The 18,171-nt window shown below is 37.4% G+C and overlaps 1 protein-coding gene across 1 annotated transcript in view; it reads left to right on the top strand.

Moving 5' to 3' along the window:
• LOC104530301 (carbonic anhydrase-related protein 10) overlaps window positions 1-17,414 on the top strand; it is a gene marked incomplete at its 3' end in the record, with an annotated part of 110,813 nt that extends 93,399 nt beyond the window's left edge. The window contains exon 4 of the mRNA XM_010174844.2: window positions 17,319-17,414. Within this exon, the coding sequence (XP_010173146.2) occupies window positions 17,319-17,414 (96 nt within the window). The remainder of the gene's footprint in view (window positions 1-17,318) is intronic.
• Between the last annotated feature and the right edge of the window lie 757 nt (window positions 17,415-18,171).

The raw sequence follows: 18,171 nt of genomic DNA, 5'->3' as shown, positions 1-18,171 counted from the left end.
TGCCATAAAAGAGGCAGCAGACGGGAATATTTCCATGCACATCCAAGGCTGCAAATTACAGCCTAACCCTAGGAGTGGTGGCTCTAGAGGAGCCTTAAAGCTCCCATGCCTTAGGTACCCAGATTGTCCCTTTGACAATCTGCCTGTACCCACAAACAAAACTATACACACTTGCAGCCCTGCTGAGGGGAGGGACATCACGGGAAAACCAACAAGTTACTGTAAGGTAAGCTGGAGGGATGAGGACATCGGGTCTCCAGGCTCTTGGCTAAGCCACAAGACAAGCCTACAGGAAATCGGGGAGATTTCTGCTAGCCTCTGCTTGTGTTTCAGCAAAATTTCTTTGAAATCAAGTTCCCTCCATGAGGTACTTTGGTTTTGACAGGTAAGCATTTTCCAGCAAAACCCTCTTTCAGGAAAAAAAAAAAAAATCCCAACTAGCTCTACCTATAATTACTGCAAGGCCTTGTTCTGTGTGAAGCCCAAGGGTGTGTTCAGTTAAGAGGATTTTCACTGTTTGATTTGTAGCTCAGAGCCTCCCTATCTACTGTTCCTAAGTCACAAAAGGCACAATAGAGGAACTGTTCTTCCTCCTAACTGGCAGAGCTACTCCCTGGGGCAGTTAATTAGAAAAAAAAAAAAAAATCACCCTTATTCTTCCAGATTCTAATGAATGTCTGTCTGTTTCATCCTCATAGGATTTTCTTTTAGAAATCCAGGAAAATGATGAAAGGAAAAATGGTAAGAGGAGAAAAAAAAAAAATAATCAAATCTGAAGTTCCAAAAGCCTTTTTCCTGTGGCCTATTTGAAAATACATATCTACTTTTTAGATACATTCAGTACGGGAGATGAATACTTCAAAGAAAGTTGGAAATCTTTTGTTAGAATTCTGAGCTTTCAGGCAGCACGTTTGGGGTCTATCCCCACAAATCTTCATATAGATTAACAGCCTCATTGAAATAAGTGAAACCATGGGCATACCAGCACATATAAAGTAAGATGGATCTGTTTACAATGCAGTTGTTCCTATTGGGAACACAACGTAGTGGGTCACAATACAAGGAAAGCAGGATGCAATCCCTAGGATTTAAAATATTTCAATCCATCTAAATTTAAATTGTTTTGGCTCCACTGTGGTCTTATATGTGAACTTCACACTCATTTTTTCTTATTTGATGTACATAAGGTATTACCAAATAATAAAGTATCTAGAAATTGCTAATACTGTAGAAATTACCAAGTGATTAGAGTGAAAACAGAATTTTAAAATGAGACAGATTCTTTTCTAGCACAGAAGAACACATCAGTTTTGTGATGCCATCTGTCTTTCAAATGATCTTGTAAACTCATCAATATTTTGATTGTGATCATCAAACAATCTTTGGGTAGCATGAAGTACATCGATTTTACCTCTGTACTGCTAGATGGTATTCCTTATTTTGTGCTCTGAAAGTGGCAGCTTATAACTCAAAGTGAATGACCATTATTAAATCTAAAGACATACATCATTTAAAAATAAAAAAGAGAAAAAGTCTACAAAACCAACAGAATTACTGAGCTGTATCATCTTATATTAGCTGAAAATCTGTCCTTTAATGTTTATGAGGAGGAAAATAAAAGTGCAATGAAAGGCTGGACGAGACCATCTGTCTCCTTTTAGTTGGTTGTTTTGTTTAGATTTGGGCCTGAACCAAAAACACAATTTAGACACGTCCAGTGTTTGGAATCGGTCACATCGTGGTCCCCCTGGATATTCCAAACTGCTGATAGCTGCTCACAACAGACGCTAATGATGGCCCTTGTAATGCTTTTTGTCAAATGCTTTACGATCATTAACACGTTCCCCATTAACTATCAATTACCTTGCAGTGTAATTATTTTGTAATTATTTTACAAATGAGTAGACTGAGACAGAGAGGCCAAGTCAACTGCAGTCGCGACAACAGACTATGGCAGGATGAAGACCAGAACATGAGATTTCATAGTGTTTTCAAAATCCCAGAAATTTTGGCCACCTGATTTCTCAAAATTCATTCAGAGTGGTAGATGGATATCTTAAATAGGCAGCTCTTGTCATTGTTATTTCTATAGCAAAAGTTAATCACCACAATACACACTGCACCGTGCAGACTGCAACATCCAACTAGATCAAAGGACAGTCATGAATTTCCCATCATATATGCACAATATTCTGCCATCCAGAAAACCTTTTATCATCTATACCTGAACCTGTCTCTTACCAACTAATTTTTCAAGTTCCAAACTTGTAATGTAAAAATAGCAAAAGAGGCAGATAAAAACAATACCAAATAGAGAAGACTGTAGTATAATAAATATGCCAAGCTAAATAAATCTCGAAATACTTTCTTCTGAATTGCAATAAGGCTGTAAACATTGACAATATTAAAAGTCAATGAAGCAGTGAAAATAATTTACAAAGATGTATCCTCAAAGTTCATGGACTGCTGATATGGTAAATATCTTTTTAAATGTCTTTAAATATATAGGGGGTTTTATGTATAGTCTCAGATTTCTTTAACCTTGTAATTATTTTGAGTCTTCAAACTTTGCGACATCGACTGATTCAAATCAGTAGGTCTGTAGCTGAATAACTATTTAACAAATTGCTGTTAATGAAGCAAATAAAGCAATTTATTCCTAACACACACACATACATTACATTTGTACACATTACTTGCTCTGTGTGGAAAATGGAGCCTTACCAGTTTCTACAAAACAAAATGCACTGTAGTAACAACAGCAAAACAAGGATAGACTTCCCTTGTAATTTGAATTCATATTGGAAATCTAATTTAAAGCAGTGACACTATATGTAAAAGTAAAAAAGCCATGTATATCTGTGTGGACATTTCCAGCTGCAGACAGTAAAACTATCACCAATGACCTGAGAAGGAACAGCAAAGCCTTTGCTATCTGCAGTCTGTGACCTGCTGTGATGCATCAGCTTTCAAGTTTTTGAGACATCTTTTCTAGCATAGTCAGTCCAGGAAGAGCTACAAATTATATATGTGTGTGTGTATATATATATATATGTATATGTACACATACATTTATGTATATACATGAGAAAAACAGGAGCAACTGAATGCTAAGCTGTTTTGAATGAATGATCCACTATTAATAGCTGGCTAGGGAAAAATTTTTTCCTTTGTTGCTTAAAAAGATGTCTTTGGCGTTTAGATTTGTGAAAAGTTTTCCTCCTTCTGAAGCAGCTCCTGCTTTAGGTAGATTGTACTGTGGAATTGCTAAGGTATTTTTTGCTTTTATTGATGCTTGTAGTTTTACCCTTCTCCCCATTTGTTACTAACAGTGGAGGAACCAGAAGGAAATGAGTGTCTGGGGAGGTGACAGAACCCCAGCTGCTGGTTGCCCCTGTCTGATCTGCTTGGCTCATTGACTGCAGATGAGTTTGTTATGGCAGCAGCATCCTCATTTGTACTTTTGATTGCTGTAAAGTTTTGTCTGTGCTGAGATTAGAGCTTGTTTTTGCAGTATAAATGGACCTTTATGGTTGAAAGTACTTTGCTGAAACAGAGTTCCTGGAAAATACAAGCAGATACTGCACAAGTCGTTGGCAATTGAGCAATTTGACAGCATCACTCACACAACATTCTCTCATCTACTCCGGAATAGTGACCCGTAATTGAACCTCAGCCAAAGGAACCATCATGTTTTATCTGGGTCTTTCTAAATAGTAGGAATTACGTTGTTAAAGCAGATCTATTTTTATCCATTATTAAATTGTTTATTCACCAGACTTTCAGTCGGCCGAGAACAGCGTAAGTATGAGTGAGTAAAACCGCACAGAGCTGTGAGCAAGCTGTTGCCGATCTAGGCCAGCATAACACCTTGTTCCTGCTCCACCCATGAAGCTCCCCTTGATATCAGGAGGATTTGTGATGGTTGCCAGAGACCAGGCCCCAAGTCCAAGATGTCCATCTACTACTGGATATTGAATACTTCACTTGTAAAGTGCAGCAGGAGCATGAAAGATGCTAAAAAATAAGTTCTGTTCTCTTATTCCATGCTAAAAACTTAAAAGTTCTAGAAAAGATAATAATGACACCAAATCATTAATTAGAAATAAAAATACAGTACTTTCAACATCACTGCGCAGAGCATGAGCACATTTAGCCTGTGTCTGTTCTCTCAGCTATATTTTGTTAAAAGCAGTTCGTCATCTTTTTTATATATATAAAACAGCATATGTACTTTGTAGTGCTTCAGATAACACAGAATAAACTTTGTTAAAAAATTACAGAACGTAAAAGTTTAGTGCTCAAAAGTTGGGAAGTGGGAACAGAAAAGATGGTTATGCATCTATTAATTTGCTTGCCTATACAATCTTTGTTTGCCTCCCTCTCCACTTTCTCAATCTCATCTGCCACAAAGAGATCAAACAGGGTGAATCAAACAAATCAAAATAATTTTAAAAATGGGTTTTTTTCATATACAATATTAATTCTGCTGAATTGCAGCATTACTCTATACATTTAGGTTGTACATTAATGTTGCCTTCCTTGTATGATAAAAAGCTGTAGAATAATTTTTTTTTTTTAAACAGAGTTAAGTTAATGTGACATTTGGGATCTTTTGCATTTCTGAAGTTTAGTGACTCTTAATTATGCAACATCAAAGTTAAGAAACAGAATACAAAGACACAGTTTGGCACTACAAAGAAAAGGTGCAAATACTGTGTCCTGCCAGAGCATCTGAACTTATTTTTCTGCGCTTTCAGAAACACTTGCAAGAGCAACCTGTGTCATCCTTGGAATGATGTAGACAGCAGAGCAGCAGTGCTGCCCTTTCCCACTGTGCTGGCCCCTTGAAAAAGCAGCAGTCTGGTTTCAGACATATATTCACTAACCTCTGACCACCACTGCGAAAGGAAACTGGGGTATATTTAAGGAGCATTTTGTTTCTCTAGGAAATGCATAGTGAGGAATGGCACAGCTGGATAGCAGTGCTAGCATTAGAAGAATGACAGATTTCAAGTGACAGGAAGAAACAGGACAGAAAAGGACAGAGGAGAGGTTCAGTGTTCGTAAAAGCAGGGGAATATATAGGTCTGAATATGGGCAAGGAACATGTCACGGACTGAGGTGGCACAGGCATCACTGTAGGAAATTCTGAGAAAGCGCATGGCTCAGAAGGGATCCAGTCCATGCTGGGCACGTGCATTCACTAGCGAGCTTCTGATTTCATCTTTTCATCTGCTGGCAGTAACCAAAGTTGACAAGGGGCTATTGGAGCAAAATTTAAATGTATTAAGTGAAGGTGGGTATCCTCAATTCTGTGTAGAAGTATGGAATGACTTGATGGAACAGCTAAGCTTAGTTGAAATTACAGGGGGAAAGTAGACAAATTGAAATTTGGACTGGAGCAGAATAGCCAACAGCAGCTTTATATAATGTGTTGAGAGATGTAATGCCCTGAAGTACTAACAAATGCATTTTTACATCTCATCCTGAGAGTCTTACAGATTTTTTTTTTCTGGAAGCATCCTAAAAATCTCAACCTTGATGTTCAAACTCACAATTATTTTGAGCAAACCTATTTCCCTAGTGAGTTGCCCTCTTTTCTTCTGCAGCAATTTTTTTCTACTTGACTCCCAGTTCTGCACAAAGTTATTTACTAGAGAGATTGCTTTTTTTTTCCCCCTCTTCTGGAAAGTGCCAGTTTCTGAACAAGATCAAATAATCTCCTGCACCTTCAGTATTGACTAATTTTAATTATTAAAACCTTTCTGCCAGGAAAAACTCTTCACACTGTTTGCTGAGAAACTAGCAATTTTTAATAGAATTCAGGAACTTCTTTTCTTGAGGAGATCAGGAAACACCAGAGACACGATTCTGACTTAAAGCTGGTCTCACAGTTCAATGACTTTTTTTTTTTTTTAAGTAGGAAGAACAAGCTTTTTCCTTTATTTTTTTTTCTATGTGTCTCCCTTTAAAGTTGCAATGATGGGCTTTGCAAAGGCTAGAGTAATAGTAGCACATAATTTGCTATGCAGTAAAACTTAATAATATAGATTTAAATGAATTATAAAAGTAAACACATACTTTGCATATATACTACACAATCCGAAACCAATTTTTTGTTAGATATCATTTTAGTGATACGCAGTCCTCATTGCCATAATTTTCTATGGGAACCTTTCCTCACAACAGCCTAGCAAATTGATATTGTTAAAGTGTCAATGAAAAAAATAGTAGCAGCATTCATATTAGAATTTCTCACGTGTAAGTTCTCAGATTTTCACATCATTGACAATTAATTAGGTGTTTTAGCAAGGTAATAGGATAATTACAGTGTTCCTCCATAACTCAAAACCTAAAGACAGCACTATCTGCAATTAGAGTGTAATGCAACTTTGCCTACAGACATTACAAACCATCATATCTCCACAACAAATTGTTTACTGCAGTGTAATGAAATAAAATCTACACTTAATGATGCAAGCTTTACAAAGTAATAAAGTAAATAGAGAGTCAACATTATCTTCATTTAGGTGTCTGTTTTGGTTGAGAAGTTCTTAACATTACAGTTCAAAGGATTGATTTCAGTTCAAAGAGCAGGATTTTTATCTGCTGTAATTTTCAGCTCCATTTCATCTTTGCACTAAGTGAAAGGTTCTCTTTCGCTGTGCAAGAGCCATACCACAGGATAACGTACATAACAAAGAAATTAAATAAAGGAAGAGGTGACAGGCACATTAGGCACAACTGAAGAAACTACAGCTGGTCAAATTTGTGAATAGTAATTTCACGAGGGAAAAATAAGACAAAACCCACAGGAGACATAGCTTGTATTAAATGATCTTTTCTTGTGCATCTAACAAAGAACAATACCATTCCAGTCACTGGGCACCAACATTCTTAAATATTTGCATGATTTTATGAGATTGGCATGAATTCACAGCTAACCACGGTACGTGCCACAGCCCAGACTGTGAGCACACAGCTTCCTAACTATGTGGGAAAAGCAGGACCCACGATTCAGTCTCTCAACCATCCTCCCAGGGGTGTTTTGGCAGCTGGAGGTGGCTGCTGTCTGGGATGGGAGAGGAGCAGGCACCATCTCCTGCTCTCTGCCTCTCCTCCTCACTGACCATCAGTAGTGCTGCTCAAGGCAATAGTGCTGGGGGGGCAGTTTCTGCAGAGCTGCAGCTGAACCTTTCACAGTCCCTCTCTTCACTCAGACATTACTCCCCCTTGGAAGTGACACTGCAGGTCCCTGTTCAGTTAGTATTTCAGGAGGCTATAGCTCTTCTAGTGGGAACTGGAAGCATCAAGAAATAAATATTGTGTGATATTTGCATGGCAGTCACAGAAACATTTTGAAGGCCCTTTGCCAGCGAGAATAAGGAGTTGCTTTCACAGCTTGTCTGAGGCCAGGCTTTCTGACAGCTGAAAATAATTTAGCACATGGACAAAACTAACTTTAAAGACTTTCAATTGAGTTATCACCCAAATTCACCTTTTCTAATTGCAGAAAGTCCAGTAGACTAAAGATTTTTTCAGGAGTTCAGCATTTTGGAGCATAGCACATTCCTTGGTTTTCTTTCATTAAGGGAAAATCTCTTTTTGGAATTTCGGGTATTTCCATGGCAGTATTTTCAGCAATTCAGCTACATAGGTTAACCTGCAAATTAATATAGACTGTGTTTTCTGTTGGGGGGAAAAGTCTTTAACTTCTGTTATCTGATGTAGAAAGCACGCCTATACAAATTGCAAGTGTGACTTTACTGCTGCCCTTTCACCACCATCGTGTCCAAGAGGCATAGTTTGGGTACTAAAGGGACTCTGGACTCATCTATGTTTTAAAGACAGACTTGTAAAACACTTGTATTGCTGATCTGAACTGCTGTTGCTACATTCACCACCCTTTCCAGTGAAGAGCTGAATTACCAGTTAAAAGATTCTGGATTCATAATGAGCCAGATTGTATCACAAACATTCACACACAGGACACTCAAAGCACTCTCTGCTCAAGAACCTCCATTCCACAGACCTCAAATCCCATTAGGCAGATCTGCTTTTAAGGTTAGAGATGATGCACCATGGCTTCACCCTCTGAAGCACTGTTCACTTTTTTACAATGAGGCTGGCTGCATAACTGATTTTCTTCACCCTTTTGTCCATTTAATATTCACATCACACTGCTCAAACAGCCCACAGAGAAGTGGGAGGTACCATATTTCTCTTGGAGTTGCAATTGATTTTAATTATTTTTCACTGACCTTCACTTATTAAACTTTAAAACCTTGTGAATAAGTGTAATTTTGGGCCATATTCACAAAGGCTAACTCTCAGCTTTAGTTCCTAATGTTTAGATGGGATTTTTCAGATGGCTTCTTGTTTCTAAGCATTCACGTTATACAGACAAGACAAAGTGTGAAGCAGAGGTTGTTGGTGCTTAGCTAGTCTGGGCAACAATTACCAATAAGTTAGGAAAGAGGTTGCTACTGTGCTGAAATATATAATTAGAAAGTTTCTGAAACAAATGGAAGAGGAGGGGTTCTTTTCTTGTCTATGTGAAGCAGATACATTTATTTGCTGTGGATGTAGGGAAGCAGTTTTGAGGGATGATATAAAACAGGAAATTGCAGAAAATACCTTTACCAAAGAAAACCACTGTTAAATCCTTGAGCTTCAACCAACCACAGTATAATTAAGGCTACTGGCAAGGCTTCTCTGGGCATCTTCTTCCTCGTTTGTTTGTAAATGGCACTAATCTGCAGTTGTGTGACTGTACTGAACTGCTCTTACCATGTGGCAATTTTCAGTGCCCTTTACAAGGTACCCAGAAGAATGTGTTCTTATGATAAACAAATGCTGCTCTGTGTAATTTCATGCCCTTTTAATTTATGCTGTACTGTGTTTGTTGAGTAGTCTTTGCTAATAACCTACTCTCTTTCACCAAATCTTCAGATAGATCTAAAAGGCTTACTTTATAAAAGAAAAGTCATAACTAAGCCAGTTATAAGTGCCAGTTATCTTTCCTACTGAGTATAATGCCACTCAATTCATTTAGAAACAAGATAATTTTATAGCTGTCTGCCTTAAGCTGTACTATCTCATATTCTTAGATAATTCATGTCCTCTTGTTTTGACTGTGCTCATTATTTCTCAACTTCAAACTTACGATTTAATCTCCAAATGTGAAACTGTCTCTTATGTCATTTACGTAAACAAAAGGCAGTTGGACTTTCTTTAGCTTGCGAAGAAGCTTCCGGGATATTCTTAAACAAGAAACCCCCTTATTTTCTGCCTGCAGGGTAGATCCATGCCTTCTTTCCTCTCAGACTCTGACTCCACACCTTTAAACAGGAAATCCTGGTGTGAAATTTCTTCAAATGATTTCTGAAAATTTGACTCTGTAATGTACCATCTCATCTACTACAGCATTAATATCCTAAAAACCCTTTCATAATTCAATTAAAACATTCATTCCAGAAATGCTTTTGGCTATTTTGAGTCAAGCTGGGCTTTCTCAGACTTGTCTGTGTTTGAGCCCTCAACTTATATTCAGAGATTTAACACTACGATCACTAGCAATTATATTCATTTCAAATTATTTTCTTCTTTTATCAGGCTTTAAATGTTTCCCTGTTATCACTCTTTAAGTTGCTGAAAATCCAAGTGTCCTACAATCTCCTGCCAAAACTATTTGTATTCTGAGCTTCTTTTTACACCTTTGATGGATGTTGTGTCACAAATTGTCACAGATCAATAACACAAATTGAACTTCATAACATGACATTCATTATCTAGATCCTTCCCCCAACACTGTTAATGTTACATCTGAGCATCTCACAACATTGTTACTGGAGAAGCACAGCTATTCCCATGGCAGAGATGACAAGCTGGGCAGAAAGGGTAGGAAGATTTGCTTAAGGGCAGAGAAAGAGTCGAACACAATTTTCTTAAGTCATAGGTGAGCAACCCAATCACTAAAGGGGAAGGAGGCTCTTGAGAGAAAAGCGTATGTCAATAAATCATTCAGGAAGATCCCGTGAAACTGTGTTTTCACTTTTAACTTTCACTGGATATACCATTAATATTGTGCAACTCCATTGCTTTTAAACAGAAAGTTTTATCTCACCAAGTACATATGTCCATCCTCCAGGTTTATGCACCACTTTCTCTTCCCAAAGGACAAGCAGACCACCTCCCTTTCTTCCCCTACTCTCTGCAAGAACAGCCAATTTCCACATATCCTCTGCCAAGTTGTCCCATCTTACACCTGTCAGCAGGGGAAGGAGAGGTCACCAAGCCACGCACCATGGCAGGAGCAGTAATGACAAGACTGGATGCCTGTACTAGGCTGAGATCAGGCAACAAAAGAGAGCATTCGGGGGCAGACAGGAGCTGCTGCCCAGATGGGCTGGACAAGGACTTCCACAAACTTCAGATGGACCACACCAGTAGCTTCTTAAAATATATCCCCAATGTTACTCTCTGCTTTCCTCATATACACATACCTCATTGTCATTTTAAGAATATAGAATCCCATGCTTCGTTTTTTTTTGTTTTCCGTGGCAAAAATTATATTCTTAAATTTGTCAATATACTTGTGTACTCAGGAGGAGCAGGTAAATCTGGTAATTGCCTTATTTCTGCTTCTGGTTTGTAATCTTAATACTAACCTTCTATTTGCTTGTTAGTTAATATCTAGTATATTAAGCTTGACCATTTTTTTTCCTACTAGATTATAAAATGAGGACAAACAGGATAAGGCCTAGATTAACAACTAGATTTTTCACTAGCCCAAATTCTATTATTTTTTTTTGCTCATTCTTTTATTTATAAGTCTTATATTTCTCTGTCTGCTCTTGCCTATCATGCCCACCCTTTGAACAGAAATGTAGCTGCAGATGGTACTTTGGCAAGGCAGACTGAGAGCTGTAGTGGCATCACATGTTGCTAGAGAAGGCTTGACCTGTTAATGCATCTCTGTCACACCGTTTAGTGACCTTGCACATGTGTCACTACTGACTCAGTGTCTCAGGGTAACACAGTGAAAAACAAAAATAGCATCAGTTGTACTTCACCATATTTTTGACTTGCAGGAACTGTTTTCTGCTGCTTTCTGGACTGATTGCTAAAGTACAGAATTCTCCCAGAAATTCAGAGCAACATTATATAATTGAATCTCCCAAATGGAGTGTTTATACTGAACTCATCATCACGGTGTATCAGCATCTGCTGTATTTAAAATGAGAAAACAATTTAAATGTAGTATTTAGTCAGAAAATCCTGGACAAATCCAGAAATGATGATAGGCTCATCTAATAGCCTTTTTTCCTACATTACCCCTATTCTCTCTTAAGATGTAACTTTCATAGATGATAGATTGGGTCAGTGCCAAATTACAGCTTGCAAAGAAATTTTGCATCAGCCAAGACATAATCAATATTAAACATTTGAGTCTAAGACTTTACTTTGATCCTCTCACAAAGTGAATTGCAGAACACTCATTTATTTATGTTTACCCAGCTCTTGCTCATCTGCTAACAATGAAAGACAAGAGTGGTTGACCAGCAGGTCACCCAAAAGTACCCTGTTTAGAGTAGTCGGCAGCGGAAGGCTTCAGCAGTGACCACCCTGTCAAAAACTGTCCTGAAGTCACACAGCAACCAGCATCACAGACACATCTATGTACCTCTGGGGCTCAATTTGGATTTTTCCTTCATTGTGTTTCATACTATCTGGAAGAGAGTACAAATGATTGTGACACTTGCAACAGTTCTGGCAGAATTTGGATGGCAGGAATCCATTGCCTTTCATATTTGTTTCTTCACATTATCATTTACTTAATTTTTGGTGTTGGCACAAAGGTGAAAAGTCCTAATACCAAATTCTGAGACATGCACAGCCAATCTGACCTCTTAAACTAGTAATTTGTACTTTTTACTGTAGTCCTGTAGATGCTTAAAAGACAATGCCACTTTTTTTTTTTTTAGAGTCATGATGTATGATATATACTGAAAATAACACACAGCATTAACTACTCACCAAGGAATCCTAGATAAAGCTCACTGTTGAAAACTACTTGTTGAACAGAGGTATTGCCAGTCAGTCTTGTTACCAACTGGTCTAATGAAGTGTTAGACACCATTTGCAGTGTACATGCTAATTCCTAGCACATCATTATTTGTAGTAAAAGTAGATTTTTGAAGCCAAGGACAGTTAACCCTTGACCACATTTCCATTTTACAGCGTGGTGCATAATTGCATTTCTCTGCACATGCTTTTGTCCAGCTTTCTGCTCAGAAACAGGAAGAAAAACAAGTTCCTTGCATTCTTACTCTTATTCTTTTAAGTAAAAAAGAATTAAAATCTTTTTTATCTATCAAGGATACACGTGCTGGCATATTGCTATATATGGATGACAAGCCTTTCTATTAAACCAATGTTTTATAAGCATTTCTTTTAAATCACAAAATAACTGTCAAAAGCATTAAAATACCCAGAAACCACTTTTGTCAGCAACAGGCTAAAGAATTTCAGGTTTAATAGTAGAGAGAACATCAAAGAGTCAGAGATATAAAATCATTTCATACAAATGTTTTTGCATTTCTCCTTTGTTATATTAAACTAAGTTAATCTTTTTAACTGATTTTAATCTTAAATGAATAGTAGTTTGATAAAATGCTAAGTAAACTGCTGGAAGTATGGGTGGTCATGCAGAATTCATTTTACCAATTTACTAACAGTGTAAGAATACCTCACTGCTGTAGGCTTATACATAAAAAATAAGAGACAGGTATATCTATAGATTAATTAATAAGTACGTGGGTAATTCTACCTTGGGAGATCTTAACATTTCATGGTTTCTTTTACTGTTTTTACTAAACTTTGGATAAATAAAAATGTATTTTTTTCCCCCCCTTAATGAGATCTTAGCCACTTCTTACAAGGACCCTGAACCAAAACAAACATTTAACTTGTCTTCTTGAGTAATTTCATTTGCTTTTGTTCCCTGCTGTGTGGGAAACACGCTTTGTGCTTACTCTCAATCAGGTATCCCAACAGTTTATCAGGTAGCGCAGCATAATGCAAATATTATAGTTACAGATAAGCTGTTCCCTGCTGCCATTCACTTCTTGGTTTAGATCCCTTGTCGTTTACAAATCAAAATGTTTATGTTCTCAATTATAACACTTCTAAGTGAGAATAAAGAGTATTCCATTACTCCCAAAAGGACCGTGGAAACATTTGTGCATAAAGTATTGTGATACTCTAAATTCCCTCAGTTTCATACTTCTCCATGTCTCACTGGAGCAGAACATCTCACAGTGATCTAATGCTTATAAGAGGGATATGTTTGCACACTAGATGAGAGCTGTGTAATTCACAGAAGGTTTTTGTCCAGGTTAAAAAATTTCTAAAAGATTGCTGAAAAGAGTCCTTGGAAGTTTTGGCATCCACAACCATCGACACAAAACTACCTCCTTTTGCTTAGCCAAAGAGCCTTGGTCAAATGCTACACAGAAAATACTCTGCTACTAGCTCTGCCCAAAGATGCACATTTCATCTGGCTGAAGGATCAAGAAAAATGGCAAAACACATTGCAGAGGACAACCAGTACAATAATATGAGTACAGGGCTGAGCTTTATCAAAGTACAGCAAGGAATAGGTTATTACCATTATAAACACACAAGCATGTTTTGGGAAAGGGAATTAGATGTTTTCCCCACAGTGGCCAGAACATGAGCTGTAATATCAGCCCATCTATATTATTTTGCCCCAAAGGCACAGCCATTCAGGCTGAGGAGAACGTGCTCAGTAGATTACCCCTAAGGTACCATCATCAGCTCCCGCTGACATTCCCAACACCACCAACCTCAGGCATCTAAGAAGTGCTGTGTCTGCTCCTGGTTCAGTGCACATTCTTGGGTGATGGAACAAGGGCATGTGCTGGATTTTCATCAGGTAAAAGAGTAATTAATCTTATTTCTCCCTTTCTCCCTAAAAATAGAACTTCTATAGCTTGAGGAAAACAAAGAGCTATCAGTTGTTCTGCGGCAAATTAATCTTAAAGGGGGAATCTTCCAAAGAAAATCAATAGCTTATAACAAGATTCTGTATTGTGTTTGAGCCCTGAAACTCAAACTAGAACCAAAGCGTACTTTCAGCATCGCAAGTTTGCTCTTGTTGTGCTTTGTTTTCAATACAATGTCATCATTTGAAAAAATGAGATTTTCACATAAGAGCAATTTGAATTACATGCAGCTCAACCTTCATGGAAGACCCTAGTAATATTTAATACAGACTGTAAGATTACAGGTATTTCAGGCAACTTTAAAGAAATTATTTGTCACTCCAATCTTCAAAAAGGGCAAGAAAGAAGGAATTTAATAAGGAATTCAAACTTCTATCTTGCATGTAATATTCTCTAAGACATCTTTATTCATTTGTACCTTTCTAAATTAGTCTGTTCCATATGAGAAACTTTGAAAATGATGTCTCCTTACATGGTCAATCTTTTTTTAAACAAGAAGAACCTAATTAATTTAACCATGGTGCCATGGAAACAGCTTTAAAATTAATTTGGGTGCAAGGAAGAAGGGTACAACTCTAACAGAGAAAGTGACAGGTTTCAAAAGAAGAAAATTCTGTCTTCATTCAGCACAGGGATCTTTGAGAAACAATAATGCATAGCAAGGCAAAGGGATCTTTTCAAATATAGTGAGGCAAGATTTCTCAAGCACACTCTCCAAAACAGTTCATTACCAAACTGAGATGTGATAAGGAAAGGCGGAATGGGGCAGAGGCATACAAACCTGCAGGAATGGGGAAACTTGAAATGTAAGCCACTTGAAAGGACTGGTAAAGAATGCCAAAGTTCAGACAAGTACTTTTATTGTAAAGACAGTGCAGTATGGGATGGAGAGATCATTTATAGATCAGTAAAGGAAATAACTATTCTAATTGCTAATCCATTTGAGTCTGTTAACTCATTCCCACAAATACCTGTGGATTGTCTGCAGTTTGGGTGTGAGTTTTGCACAGAGTGAATTGTGTCTCTTTCTGACGTCAAGAGAGGTCTCCAACAGAGCTGGGACCCATATCAGTCACTGCAATATAATGTGTTATGCAAGACAAGAACTGCACTGGACAGTGGGTTCCTTACAGTGACTCTGGGACAAATGCCCTAAATGTGGTCATGTATATTTCATCAGTTTTATTTCTGTAAGCCCCATCAATAAACCTGGGAGTTTGACATTGACTCAGGGCTTCCATGGGTGGAAGGAGAATTTGGTCCTTCCTTTTACCCATTCCTGCACTAGACATTTTGGTTGGTTAGATAAACTAAATTAATCTAAGTCATTGTTAACCTGGGACTACGTACAGAAGGAATTCTAGTCTAAAGCACATTTCATCACCGATTTCTTTAACAATTCACAAGTTAGTTTGGCTGCCAGAGTGAATGGTTGTACATAAAAAGATAAATACATTACTAAGCCTGAAAATTTCAGTGAGCGCACAGTCCCCAGAACCATTATGTTATCAAAGTTCAGTAGTACCACAAAGTGATGACTAATGAGCCTATAACCTCTACGTGCTGTAGAGTAAATGCTCTCATTAATTCTTTACAAGACCTTCAGAAAACATATTGCACTCATCCTGCTTTCTAGCTGTCAGGATTTAGTAGATGACTTCATTGGCTACTTTGACATTTTTAATTTTTCGTTCCAGTTTGGTTTGTTTGTTTGCCTTAAAAAATGCCTGCTGTGTGAAGTGTAAAAAGGTCAACCAATAGTTCCTAGTGCAGACAGGACAAAAGTAACTGAATTAACACATTACAGCAGTAAATTTGACCCTCACCTTATTTTTTTGGTCTGTGAACCATTAGCTGTAAATAGTAAAGCTATGTGCCAAAGACCTTCTAATCCTACTAATGCAATATTCTTTTTCCTTTCAGAATTTCCACTAACTCTTTTTACATCAATGTCCAAGCAATAAACCAGCATCACTAAGGGATTTGGGTGGGGTGGAGGGAGTACAATTCTTGGTGGATTTTTCCATTAGGATAGCCCATAAGAATCCAATTAATTTACTTATAACAAGAATACATTTTGAAGTCAGGGCAGAGTATAGGAAATAGAACTCTCAGAACACTCCTAGAGTTTGGATGCATCATTTATTTCTCAACTTATTATAGACAGAGATAGCAATGGTGCAGTTTACACATTAATTGGGATTTTTTTTTCCTGATTATAAACATAGAAGGCACACTATGATGACATTTCTTTACTAGCAGTACTAGCCTTTAGCCATTTATACAGTTAAAAAGACTACCACACATAGATCAAGTTAATACTGATCTTGTTCACAGTATCTAAGTCCAGAAATTTTAGTGGACATGCTTTAGATTTATGCCAGCACATGGAAGACATACTTGATTTTTAAATACAAACATCAGGCTGCTGCAATTGTGAAGATGCCAGAACAATTACCTTACTTTTTTGACATCTGAAAACTAAGATATCTTTAGGCCAAATAAAGCTAACTAGCCTTTCAACTTCTTAGAAGTACTAAACTGTCTCACAAGTTCATTAAAGTTTTTCATCTTTTTTTTAAACAAGTGAGGCTATAAATTGCAATATAAATGGTAACAGTGTCCAGTGATCCCAGACAAATCAAATACCATTGTTCTTGGTAAGACATTTACATATACAGGAAGAGAGATGAATTATGCCTTCATAATTTAAAAGTTCCAGCAAGTCATAAAACTGAAAAGCAGAAAGTAATTCTAGGAGCTAAGGAGAACGTGGTTAACAATAATACAGTAAGTGCCTAACTGTAGGAGTTTTTGTAACCAAGTTTGTAAAATCTAGGGCCAATGAATATTAGTATTTTGAATTCTACAAGTGCTGGTTTAAACTATTTCAAACCCATATCCCATATATTTCTTCAAATATTTCAACCCCTGTTTCCTCAGTGTTTGGCTTGAGGCTGAAAAGTACAGATTACTTGATGCCCTGTTGCAACAGGGAAATGATGTCAACCCCTGTGGTGCAATTCCATAACTTGATGTGGGTAAATTCACTTACTGGCAATTTAGAAGAAAACATGCTGGTGCTGTGCCAGTTGGAGCCAAATGGTGATTGAAATTATTAAAATCATGCATGCTGCAAACCTCTGAAAAATCACACTGTTAGAAAATATCCTAAGCATAGGTGGGGTCCTACTGCAAACCAACTGATGTATAGAGAATATTTGCAAACAGTGTACGGTATGGTATGCTACTGTAACTGTAATCTTTCCCTTCCCTGTTTTCTAGGTTCAACTAATCCACTATAACCATGAGCTGTATACAAATGTCACAGAAGCTGCAAAAAGTCCAAATGGGTTGGTGGTAGTTTCCATATTTATGAAAGTAAGTATTCAGTATTGTCAACACTTAATATATAATGGAATCTAGGAAATAGATTCCTCATTATACTATTGCAATGCCTAGAGGCTCTGATCTGGAATCCAGAGACAGCATCATCCTAGGAACTGAACACACAATTTCTACTGCAAAGCATTTACAATATAATGTTTGACAGGCTACCTGTCAAAGCTGGATTACAGTTTGTCCAATAGCCCATTTATTTTCCTAAACCTTAAACTTTTTATGAAATTTTCCTTTTTAAAAATAAATTTATTTCATTCTGGATAAAAGCCAGATGTATAACAGCAGCATCTAGTATCTGATAAAAAAAAAATCACAGAATAATTGAAAGGTAAGTAAGCTATTAGAAGGCTAACTACAGAGTTACTAAAATGTCTCCATAAAATAATGTAATACTGATTTTGTTCGTAACAGATGATTTTGCCATTTGCAGTGCAATAAAATCTCTTATTAAGTTATCATTAATAATCAACAATTATATTGCTGATGAAGTACATACACACCTCCACCCACACACACGCCCAAAAAACCCCCACACAACACCACCACCTCCAAGCTCTCTATCACTTTTCCTCTTCAGGTATGTTGATGTTAATGTACACTGAACAGTTTATGTGTTTCTGTTTGCCTTGGTGGATGAGGACTGGGTTATGGACCAATTAAGCAATCTGGACATCCATAAATCTATGGGTTCAGATGGGATGCACCCGTGGGTGTTGAAGGAGCTGGCTGAAGTCAT

The sequence above is a fragment of the Antrostomus carolinensis genome, unplaced genomic scaffold (genome assembly GCF_000700745.2).
Source record: "Antrostomus carolinensis isolate BGI_N321 unplaced genomic scaffold, ASM70074v2 scaffold9979, whole genome shotgun sequence".
Taxonomy (NCBI): Eukaryota; Metazoa; Chordata; class Aves; order Caprimulgiformes; family Caprimulgidae; genus Antrostomus; species Antrostomus carolinensis.
This window is presented reverse-complemented; position numbering and strand designations above follow the sequence as displayed.